The sequence below is a fragment of the Petaurus breviceps genome, unplaced genomic scaffold (genome assembly GCF_028583685.1).
Source record: "Petaurus breviceps papuanus isolate PSGF00001 unplaced genomic scaffold, PetGlider_PUasm1.0 91133, whole genome shotgun sequence".
In the NCBI taxonomy this organism is placed as follows: Eukaryota; Metazoa; Chordata; class Mammalia; order Diprotodontia; family Petauridae; genus Petaurus; species Petaurus breviceps.
In genome coordinates, this window is record NW_027187419.1 from 20,023,248 (window position 1) to 20,042,166 (window position 18,919).

The window sequence follows — 18,919 nt, forward strand, 5'->3', positions numbered from 1 at the left end:
CAAGAGCCACACTGGGTTCCTCAAGAATAGGTCATGTTACACTAAACTTATTTCATTTTTGTCAAAGCATTACTAGAGTAGATCAAGAGAGTGCAATAAACATTATCTGTTCATTTAAAACCCTAAAGTCACAAGTCTCTAGGCCTTTGCATAGGCTCTCTGGCAAGCCTGGCCTGTACTCCCACCTCCCTTAGATTTTGTAGATTCCATAGCTTCATCAAAACTCAGATGTCACCTCCTATATTAATTCTTCTTTGAACATCCTAGTAGCTGAATGTCTCCCCAAAAATTACCTTGTATTTACATTATATTTTATATGTATTTATATATGTACTTTATTTTTCCTCCTTGAGGGTTGAAAATATTCTATTTTTATCTTTGTATTCTTTGCACCTAGCACAGCCTCTGACACACAGCAGGTGTTTAATAAATGCTTGTCAATTTTCTGAAAGTATAGCCATTAATGGTTTGGTGTCTACCTGGAAATTAGTCCCTAGGCTTCAGAAGTCTGAACAGTCTTTGACCTCATTCTGTTCAAGATTTTTATCAAGACTTGCATTGTCTTAGATGGCATCCTTATCCAGTTTTTAGATGCACAAATCAAGAGGAATAACTACCACATTGGATAATGGCATTGAGGTCCAGAAAGCATAGCATGGAAATTATTACATTAGCAGTTTATATAGTAAAAACATTTGGACCAGAGGAGCCTTTTTGGATTACTTTACTACATTATTCATCATAAATAGATTACGTATGAAATTTCTCCCTATGCCATGTTTTATTTCCCATTTTGTAAAGAGGTAGAGTGCAAGAAGTGTGAAACACTGTATTTTTCAGTTCCCATCATTCCCCCACAGTATACATAACATTCAGAAAGATTAAATAAAAACACCCAAGTTTGTTTACAAACTGTATGCCTGTGAAACATTAAATTATTACAACCCCTCTAATATTCTATATTCCTTTCTTTGTTCAGGAGCACTGTGATACCTCTTCTCTCCCACTTTCCTCTCACCTAAGGTGTAAGCAACACAAACTTCTCATGACAATTAAAAAGTAATAATTCAATGTGATCATTGATTTTTGGTGGGAAAAAGGGAAAAAACGAGTCAGAATGGAAGTTAATAAGTATAAATAATAATAATCTTTACTTCTGAAGGCTTAAGATAACATTTCAAATTCCTTAGCTATAAAAGTGTGGAAGTTTATTGATTTTTCTTTATGAAAGAAATGTACGAACTGTACCCTTAATTGTACTTCTACAAATAGGGCATTTTCTTAGGGAAGGTGCACATTCTTTGCAAACTACTAGATGTCCACAAGGAATAAAGACAACTGATACTTCTTTGTCCATACAAACTTTACATGTCCTTTCTTCTTGTAATCGCCTCAACTGTTCTTCTATTGACAAGTCTAAAAGGAAAAAAAATATAATGAAATACAATGTTTTTTTTGTTTTTTTCACATTAAAAATAAGAAGAAAGCAGATGGTTAATAATAATTTTAAGTGATAATATTATTTTACCTGAAACATCTGCTGCTGGAATATACTTTATGTTCTTTTCCACTGGGGGAGAAAAAAAGTGAAAAAAGTATTAAACAATAGAGATCTATTCCTTAAAATATAAGCCACAGAGTATTGTAGTTGGAAGGAACCTCAGAGGCTATCTAGTCCAACCTGTACTTAAATGAGAATCTCTACAAACAGCAGAAAAGTGATCTTTAAGTTTTTTCTTGTAAGCAAAAATAAGAGGGAACCCAGCATCTCCACTATAGCTTATTCTACTTTTGCATAATTCTAATTATTAGGGAGTCTTTCTTTACATTGAACCTAAATCTGCCTCACTGTAACTTCTACCTATACTCTTAGTTCTGCCTACTGGGGTCAAATCTAATCCCTTTTCCACAAGACCACCTTTCAACACCTGAAGGCAGCTATCATGTCTTTCTTTAAACTTCTCTCTGAAGGAACATTCCTCACCCCAGCCCATCTTTGCAGAGGTTGGGGACAATGATTGTGGAACACCACATATAATGTCAGCCTTTTTTTTGATGGATTGGTTAGTTTTGCTGAACTGTTTTCTCCCTCTCTTTTATTCTTCATAACAAGGGTTGGTTCTCTCCAGCACTTAGCACAGTGCCTGGCACAAAGTGGTGCTAAATAAATGCTTGTCAACTGATTGACTCTGAGAGAGGAAGGAGGAAGTGATATATTAGATAAAATAGATAATGTAAAAGCAAAATATAGCAATAAAATTTATTTTAATTAAAACATTTTTTTTCTTTTCTGGCTAAACATTCTTGATATTTCTCCAGCTGATCTTTGACTCATCTATGTCCTTCCTAAAATGTGGTACCTAAACAGATCTTAAATAAATAAAATAATTCAGATACGAGTTGAGTATAGCAGAACCATCTTTTTTTCCAAAGTGTAACACTGATATTCAGGTTGAATATCTAAGCAGTTATGATTATTCAAATAAATTACAAAGAGAATAAAATATTTTAGTCTTGTCAAAAGTGAAATGCTTAAACTATTGTCTATTATTTGGGTTAAATTGATCATAGATAGTGATGAATATATATGGCCAATGATCTATAATGTTTTAAAAAATAGTTTTCCAGTAAACTCACCAAACAAATTCTCATGTAAGTCTGGATCGAAATCTCTGAGACATTTTTTGAAAATGTTGGCCGCAATGTTTCCTTTAACTAAAATGGTATCAATCAGCTCTCTGACTTGCAAAGATATCTGTGGTTTTTGTTTAATAACATAATATTCTTGTTCACTGATCACAGTGGCAGTCAATAGGTTATCCAGAATAGGAAGCACACAGGTCAGATGTTGAAACAGAGCCATTCTATTCTTCCGAATTAATGATAAGTCATCTTTATTGAAAAAGAAAAAGATATTAATTTAAACATATTCACTTTGATCACAAAACTCCAATATTGCTTCATTTCCTAACTTTGTTTTCTTCAGTTGTTCTATAATCTTAAGAATTACAACTGACAAAAAATGAAATACATTTTTTTAATGCAGTATTCATATGAAAATACAAAATAAAATAAGCAGAGACAGGCATCATGGTGAAACTGATAGATGTAGGTTGAAATATAATGTTAATCCTGTCCTCAGATTCCAAATATGAAACATTCAGCATAATTTTTTTTAACTATGAAGTAGAGGAAGACAGATTTCAAATGTCTTCCTCAGATTTGTACTTCCTTCAGTTTATAAATCCAGTATTCTTCTACATTTATTTTCATTGTAATCTGATAAAGCCATTCTTTACAGTCAATATATAGAGTGCTAGACTTGTATTGGAATTCAGCCTCAGATACCTATTAGCTATGTGACCATAAAGTAAAACCATTTATCCTTTCTGAGTCTGTTGCCTCAACTCTTAAAGGAGAATAATAATAGGAATATCTAATACATAAGGTTATTGAAGACTCAGATAAGACATCTATAAGGCACTGCAAACTTCATGTTCAATGTTAGTTGTCATTATTTTTACTACTATTTAGCATTATGTTGTAGTGCATAGAGACCCAGCAAGACCTGGGTTTGGTTTCTGTGTCTGACAACAGCTGGGTAACCCTGGGAAAGTGACTTAACTTCTCAGTGACCCAGGCAACTCTCAACTAGGAGTTGCAAAGCCAATACTAATCTGAATTTCATTATAGTATATACATCTATATATATATATATATAAATACCAAATGTTTTTTTAAGTTCATTATTCCAATAAAACAATCTTTTTCAAATAACTCCATAATTTCATCCTTAAAAAACACTGAGAAAGTTTTTATTTAAATTCAAGGTATCAGCATCATTGTATATATTTGGTAGACTCCATTAGATGGTGGGCCTCATTAGCAGGGTCCTATCTCATCTAAATGTTGTATCTTTCTCAGTGCCTAATGCAAGTACTCTACACAATGTTGGATACTTAATTTTTTTGGACATAAACAAATTACTAAAATGCAAGGTAAGCTTTGATAAGTACAAAACATGAATAAACAAGGCATTTTTCTGTTCCATTCAATTGAAAAAGTGCTTATTGAGGAATTACATGGAAAGCACTAGGAATTTAGAAAAGAAAAAGATCATTGAAGCTTCAAGTGGATACATGTGTTGTGGATATGTGGATATGTGAACTGAGTAAGCAGGATTTCAGCAGGTGAAGACTAAAAGGAAGGGCATTCAGTCCAGGACAATACAAGCATAGGATCATAGGAGGTATGTTCTGGAGCCAGATTCAGTAAAGAGCCAATTGTTAAATATTCCATGTGAGCATTTTCACCTTGGAAATCAGCAAATACTTGATTTATTGTTTTGTTGAATTTCTAGACTTAAAGTGATGGAGAAAATGTCAATAATGAAGATTAAACTTAAAAGTATGTCATGGGTACTTTTTTTTTTCCAGAGAGTTGGTCATTAAACACTAGTATACCTATGGCTGGAATAGACCTTAGAAATCAATGGATTGATGAGTCCAGTGGATCTCAAACATTTTGGTGTCAGACCCCTTTATACTCTTAAATATTATTACTGAGATTGTATTTATGTGGGCTATGTCTATTACTATTTACTGTATTAGAAATTAAAACTGATCATTTTTAACTATTAACCTATTTAAAATAGCAATAATAAACTAATGTTAACATAAATAACACTTTTATGAAACATAACTATATACTCCCCCCCCAAAAAAAAAGTAAAATAGCTTTTTGCAAATTCTCTTTGGTGCCTGGTTTAATCAAAGAACCACTGAATTCTCATATCTGCTGTATATAATCTGTTACAATATGTTATTTTGATTGAAGCACATGAAGAAAATAAGGCCTCAGAGCTACATATTTGTACAAGGGAGGAATATTCTAATATGTAAATAATGTCTTGGAATTATGAAAATAGTTTTGACCTTGAGGATCCCCTAAAATTGTCTTGGGGATCCAACAAGAGTCCACAGACCATACTTTCGAGAGCTGCTGATCTAATCCAACCATTCATTTAACAGATAAAGAAACTGAACTTTCAACTTTGGATATATTTTAGGAATAAAAAGAAGAAATCATACTGGGGAAAGAAGCAGAGAAAGAGCATCCAGAAAGATAGAAGAACTAGAACAATATAGTATGCTTATGTAATTAACTTTCAATTAAATGTGCAGTGACACACCAAATAAAACAATCATTCACACTTTGATTTTAGGATGAATTTCATAAAAGGGGGATAGGAAGAATACATTTTCAAGTAATGAAAGTACTTTTTATATTTGTTAAGAAACATAGAGCTCGACTACAACCAGTAACTCATATATACCTGATTCTATTTCCTCAGCTTCTTGTTCTTTTTCCTCTTCCTTTGTTTCATCTTCTGCCTTAAGTAAATCTGATACAAGATCACTGACTGTTTTGTAATTCTCTCCCGTTGTTAAGATTTTACTCTGAACTGTCTGTTTTATTAGCCTTCTATTAAAGCCCATTTCCAAAGTCGCTTTGATCACAGATGTATTCATCATGACTGCATCTTCTGAATGGTTTTCTCCTGGTCCAAAATGAATAACTATTTAGAATGAAGGATTTTATGAAAATTAGAATAATTTTAAATGGTTTAATTTGCAAAGATATTAAAATGTTAAAAATATATAAATCAGAATTATATAAAATTTTTATTTTATATATTAATTTTACCTGTGATTTATTAAGTTAAATATTAATAAATAATTACATATGACTAAAGTTGAGTAAGTAAAAAAGAACATAGAAAATTCCCTTTACCCAAATCTCCAATAACCAGTATAAGTTTATTTTTTAAACAATTAAATGGGAAAAGGAGACCAGACTTTACTTTTACTCAGAATTGAGCTTCTTTCAATTTTATAACTGTTTCATGTACTTATTTTTATAATTATCTTGTAAACCCTTTCTTTATATGTTTCCTTGACAGTCAGTGTAAAATAATACTATTTAAATTTAAGGTGCATTATCATGGTACATACTTGGTATTTCAACACTTTCATCCACTGTAGTATCTGATGTAGATAGCAGCTGTGGGATAAAAAGACTTCATAAGTAAAAATAAATTCTAAATTACCTTTCCATTGCAAAAAATAATTGCTCAATACATATACTATCATACTAGCATCAACAAAATTAAATATGTATATATATCTTAAAAAACACAATTAAGACACTAAAATATTTAATTTATATTTAACAATCCAATTAAAAAAATTAAGATTTTTTCCTTGTGACTCTAACCAAAGCTGTTATATTTTTCTTTCTCATTGGTAAGGTAAGGAAAACAATGTTTTTGGTTTGTTTTTTTTTTTTTTTAAGATGCCTTCAACAAATATTTAATAATTCTAAGAAACAGTCACTGGGTCAGCCTTTATGGCAAGCGCGCGCGCGCGCACACGCACACACACACACACACACAGGTATACATGAAGACATCATCTCATCAATTAGAGTCACTGCTATTTTTGAGTTTCCTAATCCTCAAACTACAATGTCCCTTATTCAGAAAAGCTGCTTTTTAAGGGAAAATTAGTACAGTAGTATAGATTTCTCCCTACATCTTAACATAAATTTACATAGTTTGACTATTGATTTTGTCTGCTTTTGGTGGGTATTTTCCCCCACAAAAATGGGAAAAAAACATAAAACATACACACATGCACCACAAAACTATTTTTCCATGATCATGACATAATAGAAAGAGAATTGGTCATAGAGATAGAAGATATGCACAAGTCTCATCTCTGATACTTGTTAGTTATGCTTTTATTTGTTTCGCCTTCCTGACCTGTTTTTTTAATCCATAAAGTGGTAAAAAAAAAAAAATACTTATCTCACTGGCTTGTCATAAAGATGCTATTTTGCAGACTTTAAAAAACTATATAAGTATTAGTTGTTATATTTCCAGCTAAGTAGTATAGTTGATAGTCTGATGTTCCTAGAACTAAATTTAAATCCAACTCAGAGACTTAGCTATGTGATTTTAGTTAAGTCATTTAATCTCTCTTAGTTTTCTCATCTACAGAATAGGAATAATCATAGCACCCATCTCACAGGATTGTGGTAGAGATAGAATGAGATTAATATGTAAAATGTGTTATACATATATGTGCTATCTATTTTTATTAAATAATAACAGATAAAATTTGCAGTTTATCAATTTTTTTCCTAAATCTTTTCTTGGATTACTCTTGCTTTTCTAAGTAACAAACAGTCAAAAGATATTTACAAAGCAAACATCTACTTCAGGTCGAAGATTTTTATTTCATTTGTGTGAAAATAATACAGATAACAACCTATCCAACAATGAGTAGAGAGCTTTGCCTGAGGTTCAGATAAGTCAAGGGTCTTGATTTGCCTGTGCTCAAATGGCTATTATCAAAGGAAAGAGTTAAACCTAGCCCTTCCTGACTCCAAAATCAGCATTCTATATAGTACACAATACATGCTGCCTCTTGGATTTTTTCCTTAAGAATAGCTGAATGTATTGAACTTCCTAAAATAATCAATTGGAGGAAACCCTAGTTCGAGGTGACCTTGAGGCCACAGGATCCCCACCCCTGTCCTAGATAGTGACAATTACGAAAACTTCTTTATACCTACCTGTTCAAGAAGATGAGGATAACTAGCCTGAATTTGATTGATGAACTGTTGCCCTTTCATTTCAATCAAGTATTCACACCTAAAATGTTAATGAATAAATTATTGCATGAAAAAGCACTTACTAAACACTTATTATGTGCCAAGTATTGTGCTAAGTACTGGGGATACAGATATAAAATCAAAGAGAATCTCTGCCCTCAAGGAGTTTATATCCTAGTAAAAGGAATTAATACAATTTGGAGAGTTGATTGACACAAACTTTCCAGGAGCAAAGGCAGAGTTGATTTGATCATGGTTCTAGAACTATAAAGAGTGAAAGATGGAGGGTAGTGGTGTGTACAGTACTGTGATTAGTCACCAATCATGAGAGGGATGGATGCTCCAGGGGGAAGGATATCTATCCAGGAAGGAAAGAAACCAAATCCTAAGAACCTATAATCAAGGATATAAAACTATTTCAGTTTCTAACTATAACTTTATATAACAAAAGTAGCAATCTATGGAAAAGTTATTCACAAACTAATTTCAGAAACCTTACAGTGTACTATAGAGTGCCATTTTTTAATTTCAAAAAGTCAATTCAATTAGAAAGACAGATTTAGAACCAATTATATAAAAAGCACTGCAATCCAAAGAGGAGAAACAGTACAGTCCCTGCTCTAAAGAACAGTTCACTCAGTACTTCCATTTCCTCACCACTCCCTCATTCTTTGAGCACCTCCAGTCAAAATTCCTTTTTCATTGACTCTAATGAAACTACCTTTGTAGAAACCTCTTAATTGCCAAATTCGATGGCCTGTTTTCAGTTGGCTCTCCTTTTCTTCATTGTGTTTAAAAGGTACCGGTACTCAAAGATGAAAAACACTACAGTCTCTGCCCTATTACAATCTAATAGAAGTATAAGACATATATAAATAAGTATGATACAAGGTTAAATGTAAGAAATGAAAAGGAAAGAACCAAACAATATGCTACAAGAAAAATGTTGAAGAGATCACATTTAGCTGAAGGTGAAACCATTTTATGAAGGGCCATAAATGCATTTTTTACCAAAAGCAAAGGGGAAATCTTTAAAAGTTTACACACAGAAGAATGACAGAATCAGATTTTTCCATTAAGAAGAATATATTGGCAGCTGTGAGAAGAATAGATGGGAAAATTGATTGTCTTTTTTCTTTCTTTGCAGCCCCAGCACTTAGCAGTGCCTGGTAGACTATAGGTGTTTAATAAATGTTTATTGATTGAGTTGAGGAAATGGATGCAGGTGGGCCAGGTAACAAGTATTTCACACAACCTATCAACTCCAGACCTGGACTCCTCATCTCTACCTTTCAGAATCCTTGTTTTCTATCAAGGTTCAGTTCTGTTGACATGGTTGTAACCAGAGGTGGTTTTTTTTTTTTTCCCTCAAAGATTCCTATCAGATTTCAACTCTTCCTTGATCTCACCAACATTGAGCTTGCAGCAGTGTAGTGAAAAAAGCTCTGAACTTGTAGTCAGAGGACCTGGGTTTGAATCCTGCCTCTGCCACTTATTACCTGTGTGACCTCAAGCAAGGTACTATGTATCTGTGGCCCTCAATGTCTTCATCTATAAGATGAAGGATTTGGACTAGATAGATTCCAAGATTGCTTACACCTCTAAATCTCTGATCCTATTTATCTGTGTATATGTCATATCCCGACTAGTAGAATCCTTAAGGATATTTTAAAATATCTTTATCCTTGTGCCTGTTGAATTGAACTACAGTACTCTAAGCAAGTGATAATGAATGACTGGTTTAATATGGTGACAGTGTGAAGAATGAAGGTTTGGCATATAATAGAACTTAACTGGATAGGGGCACAGTAGAATGAGAGAGTCAGTCATTTGTTGTTTTGAGCCTGAATTACCAAGATAACAGTGGTATCATCAATAGATGATGATGATGATGATGAGAGAAAGCATACTCAGAAAGCTGACATTCTACTAGCAGAGGGAAAGAAACTGAAATTGAAGATGAGAGATAGAGAATGATCAAGACAAGAAAGGATATGATCAAAAACCTAAGTAGAGGGGTTCAGCCTTCTCAAAACCTCATCCTTGAGAGCAGGAGGAAAGGAAGGAATGAAAGAAGATAAGGGAATGAAGACAAAAAACGTTTTAAGGTTTGGAGGGGCCTCAAGGGAGCTCATCACAGATGGCTTAAAGCAGGAAATGAGGTCATCTGCCCCAGGGTAGATTGAAAGGTAGGAGTTTGAAATTTGGAGCTAAAGAAGAGTGGAGATTTGAATCAATTGATCAATCAACATTGAGAAGTATGATAAGCAGTTAATCAGGCAGCTACCATCTATATGCTAGGCACAGAGCTAAGTGATAAGGACACAAAGAAAGACAAAAATCAGTCCCTCAAGTTCTCAAGTAGCTCATAGTTTAATGGATGATAATCAGAAATTGAAGAAAATATTACTATGTAGTAGAGAGGGGCCAGTTTATATTAAAGAACATGAAGCTCTAAGTTTATCCACTTAAACAGCCTTTCTCATTATTATAGAATTTTACAAGGCAGAATTTAAAATAATTACCTTGGAAACCATTTGGCATGCTCCACCCAAGGATCATCTCCTGATTCCCAACACCTCAGTCCACCATCACAGCAAAAGCATTTGACATCATCATCACAACCTAACCAAAAAAAAAAAAGTGAGCCAAAATTTGAATGTGCAAAACAAATAAAATGAAAATTTACTGGCCAAAAACTATGAATATTTCTCCTACTGATTCAAGTTTCTTACCCATATAATAAAAGCCAGCACTTGCAAGCTGCTCTGGATGAACTGGAATTTGAGGAGGCCAGGTCACAAAGGTTTTCATACGGGCTTCATGGCTTTGCATGCTCAGATTAGAGACGCTGAACCTTGATGTTTCTTGGATTTGATTTCCCAGGAAAGGACAGTTAGGAAAATGTCTCCGATGTTCTGACATGGCATCATCTTTTGGTTCCCAATTACTTAGTTTCCCACCACAGGCAAAGCAAGCTACTGCATCTCCAGGTCCTATGTAGTAAAAACCAGCTTTTGCCAGATCTGATGGTGACATAAATGTCAGTGGCCATGTTTGATAAGTAAGAAATCTGGCCTCCTCAGTATTCATTAAATAATAGTAGGGGCTGGTGTTCAAAGAAGACAGATCCTCAACTACCCTGGAAGTCACTAGCTCCATTGGAAAACTGGAATAAGAACCACTGAAATATCCACTCTGTTCTGAACTTGGAGATAATGAGCATGTGACATTATTCATCCCTGAAGAAAAAAATGCAGACTGAGAAGAAGATTCTAGATTGTTAACTGCAATCAAATTCTGAATAAAGACACAACTGGGATATAACTGTTTATGTTTGTCAATAGCACTGTCTCCTTGTTTCCAATTATCCAGCATTAAACCACAACAGAAACATTTAACTCTATCGTTCACACCAGTGTAATAAAATCCAGCCCGAGCAAGACTTCTTTCTGAGACTGGAACATTGACTGGGAAAGTAGAGTATGTAGACATTCTATAGAGTTCACAAGAAAAGTCGTATTTCAGTTCATATAGGTTGTTATCTTCTATTATGTTCATGAGATTCTAGGGACAAAAATGGGACAAGTCTTACTCTGGGGAGGTAGTTTTGTGCATTCTTCATGGTTTTAGTACCAGGCAAAAAAACCTGGAAATGAAATTCTTTATAATTTTTCATGCCAAATATTTGAGTTTCATACAGATATTCTAAGTTTTATTATGGTAGCTAGAGACTTCACATACTTTCAAAATGGGTTTAACACACTTTGAAGTTATGTATCATTGTCTTTATACTATATTTGTGTGCCATTACATAAATAAATGGTTAACATTAGATAATTTTGGAGGTGTGTAGAGTGTTTTTGGCCCCTAGTTAGTGTCAGTCACTTTGAGGTACATACATTATTCCAGATTACTAAAATGCAACAGTATACCACCAGCCTTACATAGTTAACATATTTAATAGTGTTTGACTTACACAGCATTGTTTTGCAAGTTGTCTGTTCAACAGGTGCTTCTATTTTATTTAACTTTCCTTGAAAGATCAAATACCAAGTTTGCAAAATGCATCACATATTTCCCAGAAACATTGTCCATGTTCATTTTTTTCCAGAGTAAATCCATCTTTATCTAAATTTAACTTTTCATCTATCATTCTTCCAATGACTTTGTGAATGAACTAAATTTCAGATCCTTTTAGTGTAATCTTTGCTGATCAAACAATACCTGGAATGTTACAGATATTACCAGGAAGCAGAGTTCAGCTCACAAAAGAATTGTACTTTCTACCTAGAACTATCCTCCAATGGAATGGACTGCCTTGTAAGGTGAGTTGTTTGAGTCACTAGATGTGTTCAAACAGCAGTCACATGACCACTTAGACATACCATAGAGGAGGACAGAAGGGATTGGATTAGGCAACCTCTAAGGTCCTTTCCAATTCTAGAAATCTTGATTCCGTGATCTTCACTGGTGGTTAGACAACTACTTCATGTACCACCACTGATTTCTTCCCTGCTTTCTTTAAACTGTTCGTGACAGTCAAAAATTCTTGGTCTTGCTATTTTTTCATCCCCACAATTCTTTAACATGACACATGTCTTATTTGAAAATTTAGTTAACTTCACAAAAAGTTTGAAGCTAATTCTTTGTTCTAAAGAATTCATTTTTATACTAATAGAAAATATTCACTTCTCTTCACTAAAGCTGTTAGCACTGGATGACCTTCAAAGGATTATTGCTATACATTGATGACCTTGATATATTCTGTATGCCACATTGAGATATCACTTTTCATTATATTATAGTTAGACCATTTATCAATGGATCATGTTTCAAAATTTAACAAAATCATCAGGTACCAATAACTTTAATTAACTTTTTTTTTTACTCAAGCACAAAACTACCTCCCCGAGTTTAGACTACGTCCCTTTTATGGGTTTAGGTCTCCATTTTGGTATTTTTAGTTCACAAAAGAAAATTTAAAAAAAAGAGAAAGAGAGAACAAGATTCTTCTTCCTGTAAAATCTGTTAAGAAAAAAAAAGAGAATTTTAGAATGCAAAGTATTCATAGGAGATACTAATATAAAATGTAATTTTTTTAAAATCATAAACTTGTAAATACAATTTAATTCCAAAAATCTATCATGCAAATTCCTTTTCAATATAGATTATTAATACTAATTCCATTATGATATGACCCAAATCATTGATTTAATCTCACATAAATGAACTGATTTTGCTCTTTTTGGCCATCATGAAAATATCCATCATTGGTCATGAGACAGAATGGGAAAATATACACGTGGATAAACTCAAATTTATTACCATTACTCAAGGCCTCCTCATTCAGTCTCAGTATCAAATATTTGAGAGCAGACCTCAGAACTAAGAAGTGGATTCAGGTTCAACATCTGACACATATTAGCTGTGTGACCCTGGGAAGTTTTTTAGCCACTCAGTAATCTAATAAAAAATTCAGAGAAGGTCCTGGTCTGCATAGATAGAGGAGAATTCTTTGAAATGAGCCCTATATCAATAAAACCACAGGTCTAGTACTATCCCTCTCAAATACTTGTCTTGACTAATAACACAAAGGAACTCTTTTTTTTTAAAGCAACTGGGGTTTTAAGTAAGTTGCCCAAGGTTACGAGGCCAGCTTTTTTTGTGTGGGTATTAAGTATCTGAGGCCAGAACGATCCTGGGTCCTCCCAACTCCAGGGCTGGCCTGCTCTTACTCACTAGCCGCCCCTTTTAAATGCTTTTTCATTTATTCTTAATTTTTTTTTTTTTTGCTTTTTCGAGGGGCAATTGGGGTTAAGTGACCTGCCCAAGGTCACAAGGCTAATAAGTGTTAAGTGTCTGAGGTCAGATTTGAACTCAGGTCCTCCTGACTCCAGAGCCGGTGCTCTATTCACTGCACCACCTAGCCACCCCACAAAGGAACTCTTTACCGAGTTTCTGGAGTTTGCAAAGAAGACGCAGCAGGGTAAAGAGTTTTCTGCAACAAAACTAATGCTAGGGCTTTTGCCCTATTCCCAATCTTTTTGAATTAGATATTAATTTTAACAAAATTTTTGAATGGTTAAACATCACTAATTCCATGATGTTACTTGCCTGAACTATATAATCCTTTAAGAGTCCACAGAGCAATTCCAACATAAGATACTGCAAATGGGAAAGAAAAAGATAATTTCCTAAAGTAAGGAGAATGGCAAAAGAGCCATCTGTGCTGGAGGCAGGAGAGAGAAAGTTCATGTGGAAGGTTTCCAAAGGGATGTGGAGAAAAAAACAAAGAGATACTATATACTTTACAGTTCTGCCTCTGACTCCACATAGAGTGGGACTAGTTTAAGTGGATACAAATTCAGTTTTTCTCAATTCAGTTATCTTCTATAGATGGGAGGGAGATAAGCAGAACAATGTTACTTTCTCCTCTGTATCAATTTTCAGTCTAAGATAAAACACAGTATTGTATAATTTCCCTTTGGAATACATCCTCTATCCTCTCCTCTGCTCTCTGTTCTACTCTCCCACACGAAGATTCTGTACAGGCACCCCCTGCATAATGATGCCTCAATCTAAAATACTAATGCTGTGTAGACTAGGCAAGACCAGTCTAAAAGCCTATATTCTTTTCTCTCAGATCTCATGCACTCCTTTGTTGATAATCACTGCTAGCAAAACGATTCCCAAGTCGTCATTTCCATCCTTGGCCTTCTTACTCAAGGTCCAGTCTAGAATACCCAACCATCATCTGCTACATATTTTTTTCTGTATGTCCAAATCAAGCCCATCAACTTTCATTCCCAAACCAAATTTCCTTATTTCTAGATCCACAGTATCAACACCTGACAAACCTTCAAAATTGACCTCATACCCAATTACCAGGATTTGTCAATATTTTCATTCACCATACCTTTTAATAATAAATAAGGTGGCATTAATAAGTATCAGTAAGGTAGTGTTGCCACTACCTTAGTTCACACCTAGACTTCTGCTAGTCACCTAATTAGTTTTTTTTTTCAAATTTCTCCCCTTTTAATTTTATCTACATATTGTTCCAGATGAACTTTCTGCTTTGATCACTTTACTCCAAAATTTCAGTCATGGTTTCTCAATGCCTATAGAATAAAATGCAAACAACTTCAGCTTTTAGAAGAGTCAGCCTGTACTAGTGACTAGAGAACTGACAATGAAGTCAGGAACAACTGGGTTCAAGTCCCTCTTCTCACAAATATTGGCTGTGGGACTGACAGTGGACAGGTGTCTCAGGTCTCCTCACACCACTCAATTTTCCACACAGTTGCCAAACTGATATTCTGACCATGTCATTGCTCTTCTCAAAAAATTCTCTGGCTTTCTATTGCTTTCAGAATCAAATATAAAGCCCTCTGTCTGGTCTTTAACACCCTTGACAACTTGCCCCAACCTATCCACCCTACCTTTGTCTACATTCCTTCGTTCTATTTTTCGATTCTGAGGCCCACTGGCTGCTTCCCACACATTTCCCCTTTCCTTTATAATTCAGCTGCCAACCTCATCACTCTCCTTCATGTCCACAGCACCTCGAACAAAGGTTGGCACATTTGGCACATGGTTAATAAGCTCCTGAATCATCTACCTCTTCACCCTCTTTCATCTATTCCTGGAAACATATCCCCTTTTAAACAAGATTCACAGGCCTGAGGGAGTTTCAGGGTAAAGGTAACCCCCCCACACCCCACCCCACACACACTGCCCCCCTCCTCCTCATGGTCATTGATCTGGCATCCTGAGAGAATACATGAACCACAAGAAGCAGCTCCAAAGTGGTAGGATGCTAAATTTTAGAGTTGGAGAGGTCCTCAGAGGTCATTCACTTTATTTTACAGATAAAGAAACTGAGGCCTAGAAAGGAAAACTGATTTACCCAAGGTAAGGCAGATAATAAGGAGCTGAGCCAGGACTCAGACTACTTTCCACTGCACCCTCTATGACAGGGTCAATAAGAAGGTAAAGATGAAGGAAAGAGCTAAACTAAGTTCAGGCAAGACCAGTAGCCTTGTTCTTGGGGTCTGTAGCTAGCTGCTCACCAAGGCTTCACACTTTCCCACTAGCTGTATAGCCCTGGGAAAGTCTTTTAATCTCTCTGTGCCAGTTTTCTCATCTGTAAAAATGATGAGCTTGCCTCTAAGGTCCCTTTCTGTCCTAAATCTACCATCCTATGATTCCAATAGGTCAGCCCTCCCCAGACTCTGATTCCCCCCTCATTCTACTCCCACTCCCCTCCAACCCCCCACTCCCAACCGGAACTGTAGGAATTCTCCAAAATTAGCAAATCCATTCTACAGCCCAGGCAGGGCGCCCCCTCCCCCCCATTTGAGTAGTGACTCACCACCAGGTGGAACCTTCCCTTATAAACTTGGCCTTCCAATCCCACTCCCACAGATACTCCAAGCTAAAATAGGTTAGGAATGACAGTCTTATTGTGGTATTATAAGACTCGAATCAGCACAGACCTGCTTCTCCCAAGCCAGATGCCTCCTTTCCCGAGAAATGTTAAAGTCTTCTGTGCCGACTGTTACAGAGACTGACAGCGGCAAAGGGTCATTCGCTGTTCAGTAGGGCGAAACTTTTAAATCATCTCAGTTCCTCCCTGTTTTAGTCCGCCCCTCGACCTTTGAATGAGGTGCTTTCCTCATTGTAGGGGAACTCCTAGGGCAGAAACCACTTAAGACTTCCCCTTACTCAGCAGGCACATTAGGGGAATTCCATGACACTAAACCATTTAGTATTTCCTGACTCTCCTAAATGACTCTACCGTAATGAATAGTATAGCAGAAGGACTGTGATAAGAAATGTCATTGCTTCCTACCACTAGAAGAATCCTTTTCTCTTCCCCCCTCCAAAAATATACTTTTGGTTTAAACTTTATTTAGTTTTCCATTTTAAGTCACCACTTTTTCAGACCTTTAGGTATAAAAAAACCCAGAATAGTTTTCTTTTAAATTGTGCGATTTTTAAAAAATGTCTTTTTTTTTTTAACTTCGGGAACTAATCAAGATATATGAACATGGGTGTGGGAGGAGATTTGAAATTTAAGTAACCAGAAGTCTACTATAATTATTTTTTTTAATTTTAAAAATTTTGCTGTAACAATTTATCACTCCCCTTGCTTTTTTTTTCATGCTGTCAGATTGTAGTTAACATTAAAATGACCAGGGTTTTGGGGGGGGGGGGGGGTTTGCATACTGAAAAGTATTGGTGTCTTGGTTTTTTTTTTTTTAAGTAGGATGTAGTTGTTAAAATTGCTCCTTTCAAATTTTAAAATTTGTCCTTTCATCCCAAATGGAAGTACTTTATTTGAACTGACTTTTTGTACATAAAGTTCAAAGTCCAGGAATCTGATTATGTGGCACTCTCCCCCTCCCTCTTCTGTTGAAAGTTTCTGCAGTAGACAACTTAGGCAGTGCTTGCTAAGGCTAAGCTGGGATAGCAAAGGTATCTTCTAAATGTAAACTTCATTTGTAGTTTTTATTACATCTTCCTTCTTATCCTTTCAACTCTTTCCCCTCCCCCCTCCAAGATAATCTTAGAAAGTTAAAAACCTTCCAAAATTCATATTCCTTCCTACTCTTAAAAAATTCATCCTTAAGCAGAAGTAAGCAAGGCAGACAACTTACAGATACTCAGAGGCTGGCTTTATGAATGTGAATCTGTGTCAATGGAGACCCAGGTAATCAATACACTATGGTCCATAGAAGCTTCCAGAGTGCCAAATGGCTTTCCATAGTCAATATAATATGATATATCTATGGAAGAATGAATCAATTTTTAGTTTTCATGTTAAAGAGATTTCAGTTTAGTCTACAACTTTCTAAGCCATTTTCTACCCACCCTGGAGTCAAAGCAGACTTCTAAAGTAGTCCTTGAATTGCTCTTATTTCTTCAGAGCCCTTCATTTGAATCAAAACTTTTAGAATTGTTTCAGCCTGTAATGGTACCTCTCTACACACTTTGGCCTACTTCTAAGCTTAATGTAAAATTAAATTTGATTCAATAAAAATAAATAAATTTTTTTGGGGGTAGAACCAATTACTTTTTCCATTCCCTTACCATCTCATTTTTCTTTTCCTCTTACTTTTTCAATATACTGCATATAACTAACACCTATAAATGCCATTCTTTCCCCAATTTTCATCGTCCCAGGTTTTGGGGCTTTTGTTTTTAGAAATCCTTATAAAGTTAGGAAACAAGGAAAGTGTTTTTGAAAATGGTTAAGATGGATCCACTGTTTATTCTCCATTTGTATCTTCCATTTGTTCTAAAACCAACATTACTATGATTTATCATTCCCCTTCTGCTGTTGGTCATGTAGAATGGAAGGAGAAGAGTGGCTTTCACTAACTACTAAAAGCCATCAAGAGGAAGTCATATATGGTTAGACAGTAGTACCTGTGAAAAAGATCTTGAGGTTTTAGTGGACCATAAACTCAACATGGGTCAATGATATAACACAGCAGTCAAAAAGCTAGGCTGCATTAAAAGAAGCATAGTGTCCAGAGCAAGAGAGGGGATAGTCCTGTCTTCTATTCTGGTCAAGCTACATCTGGAATATTTCATTCAGTTCTGACTGTTGCATTGTAGAAAGTACATTAATAAGCTGGCATATGACCAAAATGGTAAGATGACAACTGGGATGGTGAGAGAAGATTAAACACTATGCCATACAAAGACCAACTGAAAGAACTGAGAATGTTTAGCCTGGAGAGAAGACCTAGACATGATGTATAGGTCTGTTCAAGTACGTGAAGGGCTGTTACATAGAAATGAGATTAGACTTATTCTGCTTAGTCTCATAGGTCAGAATTAGGAACGTAGAAATCAAAATGTAAGTATTCAGGAAAACTGAGAGGAAGAGATTTAGGCTGGGTAGAATGTAAAACTTCCTCACAGAACTATCCAGAAGCGTAACTGGTTGCCTTGGGTGGTAACAGGTTTCCTGAAGACTGGATGAATGCTTGTTGCTTATGTTTTAGATGAAATTCTTCATCACCTAGAGGCTGAATTACATGTCCTCTGAAGTTCTTCCCCTTAACAGCAGAATTGAAAGTGAAATTTAAGGGAGGGAACAGACTATTTTAACCTCTAAGTACATGTCAGTCATTGTGAATGATTGCTGGGAATTTCCTAGTGCTTTGATAGCCACATAAGAATTTTCAATGAAGCACAAAAATCTCTGGTTGAATTTTTAAGACAT

General features: G+C 35.2%; 1 protein-coding gene across 4 annotated transcripts; it reads right to left on the reverse strand.

The window, feature by feature from the left end:
* Positions 1–1,128: 1,128 nt before the first annotated feature.
* On the reverse strand, positions 1,129–16,443 carry LOC138155388 (baculoviral IAP repeat-containing protein 2-like). 4 transcript variants are annotated; one of them, XM_069080622.1, is made up of 10 exons: positions 16,179–16,443; positions 11,657–12,705; positions 10,413–10,919; positions 10,203–10,302; positions 7,639–7,717; positions 6,015–6,063; positions 5,336–5,578; positions 2,638–2,892; positions 1,529–1,570; positions 1,129–1,416 (listed from the first exon to the last, which is right to left on the reverse strand). In XM_069080622.1, the coding sequence occupies exons 2-10, from the start codon at positions 11,661–11,663 to the stop codon at positions 1,223–1,225; spliced, it is 1,476 nt and encodes a 491-aa protein (XP_068936723.1). In that variant the 5' UTR covers positions 11,664–12,705; positions 16,179–16,443; the 3' UTR covers positions 1,129–1,222. The 4 variants fall into 4 exon arrangements, with proteins under 4 accessions (XP_068936723.1, XP_068936724.1, XP_068936722.1 ...); XM_069080623.1 differs by lacking the exon at positions 11,657–12,705 and having other exon boundaries at positions 16,179–16,442; XM_069080621.1 differs by having other exon boundaries at positions 5,336–5,560; positions 10,413–12,705; positions 16,179–16,442.
* Between the last annotated feature and the right edge of the window lie 2,476 nt (positions 16,444–18,919).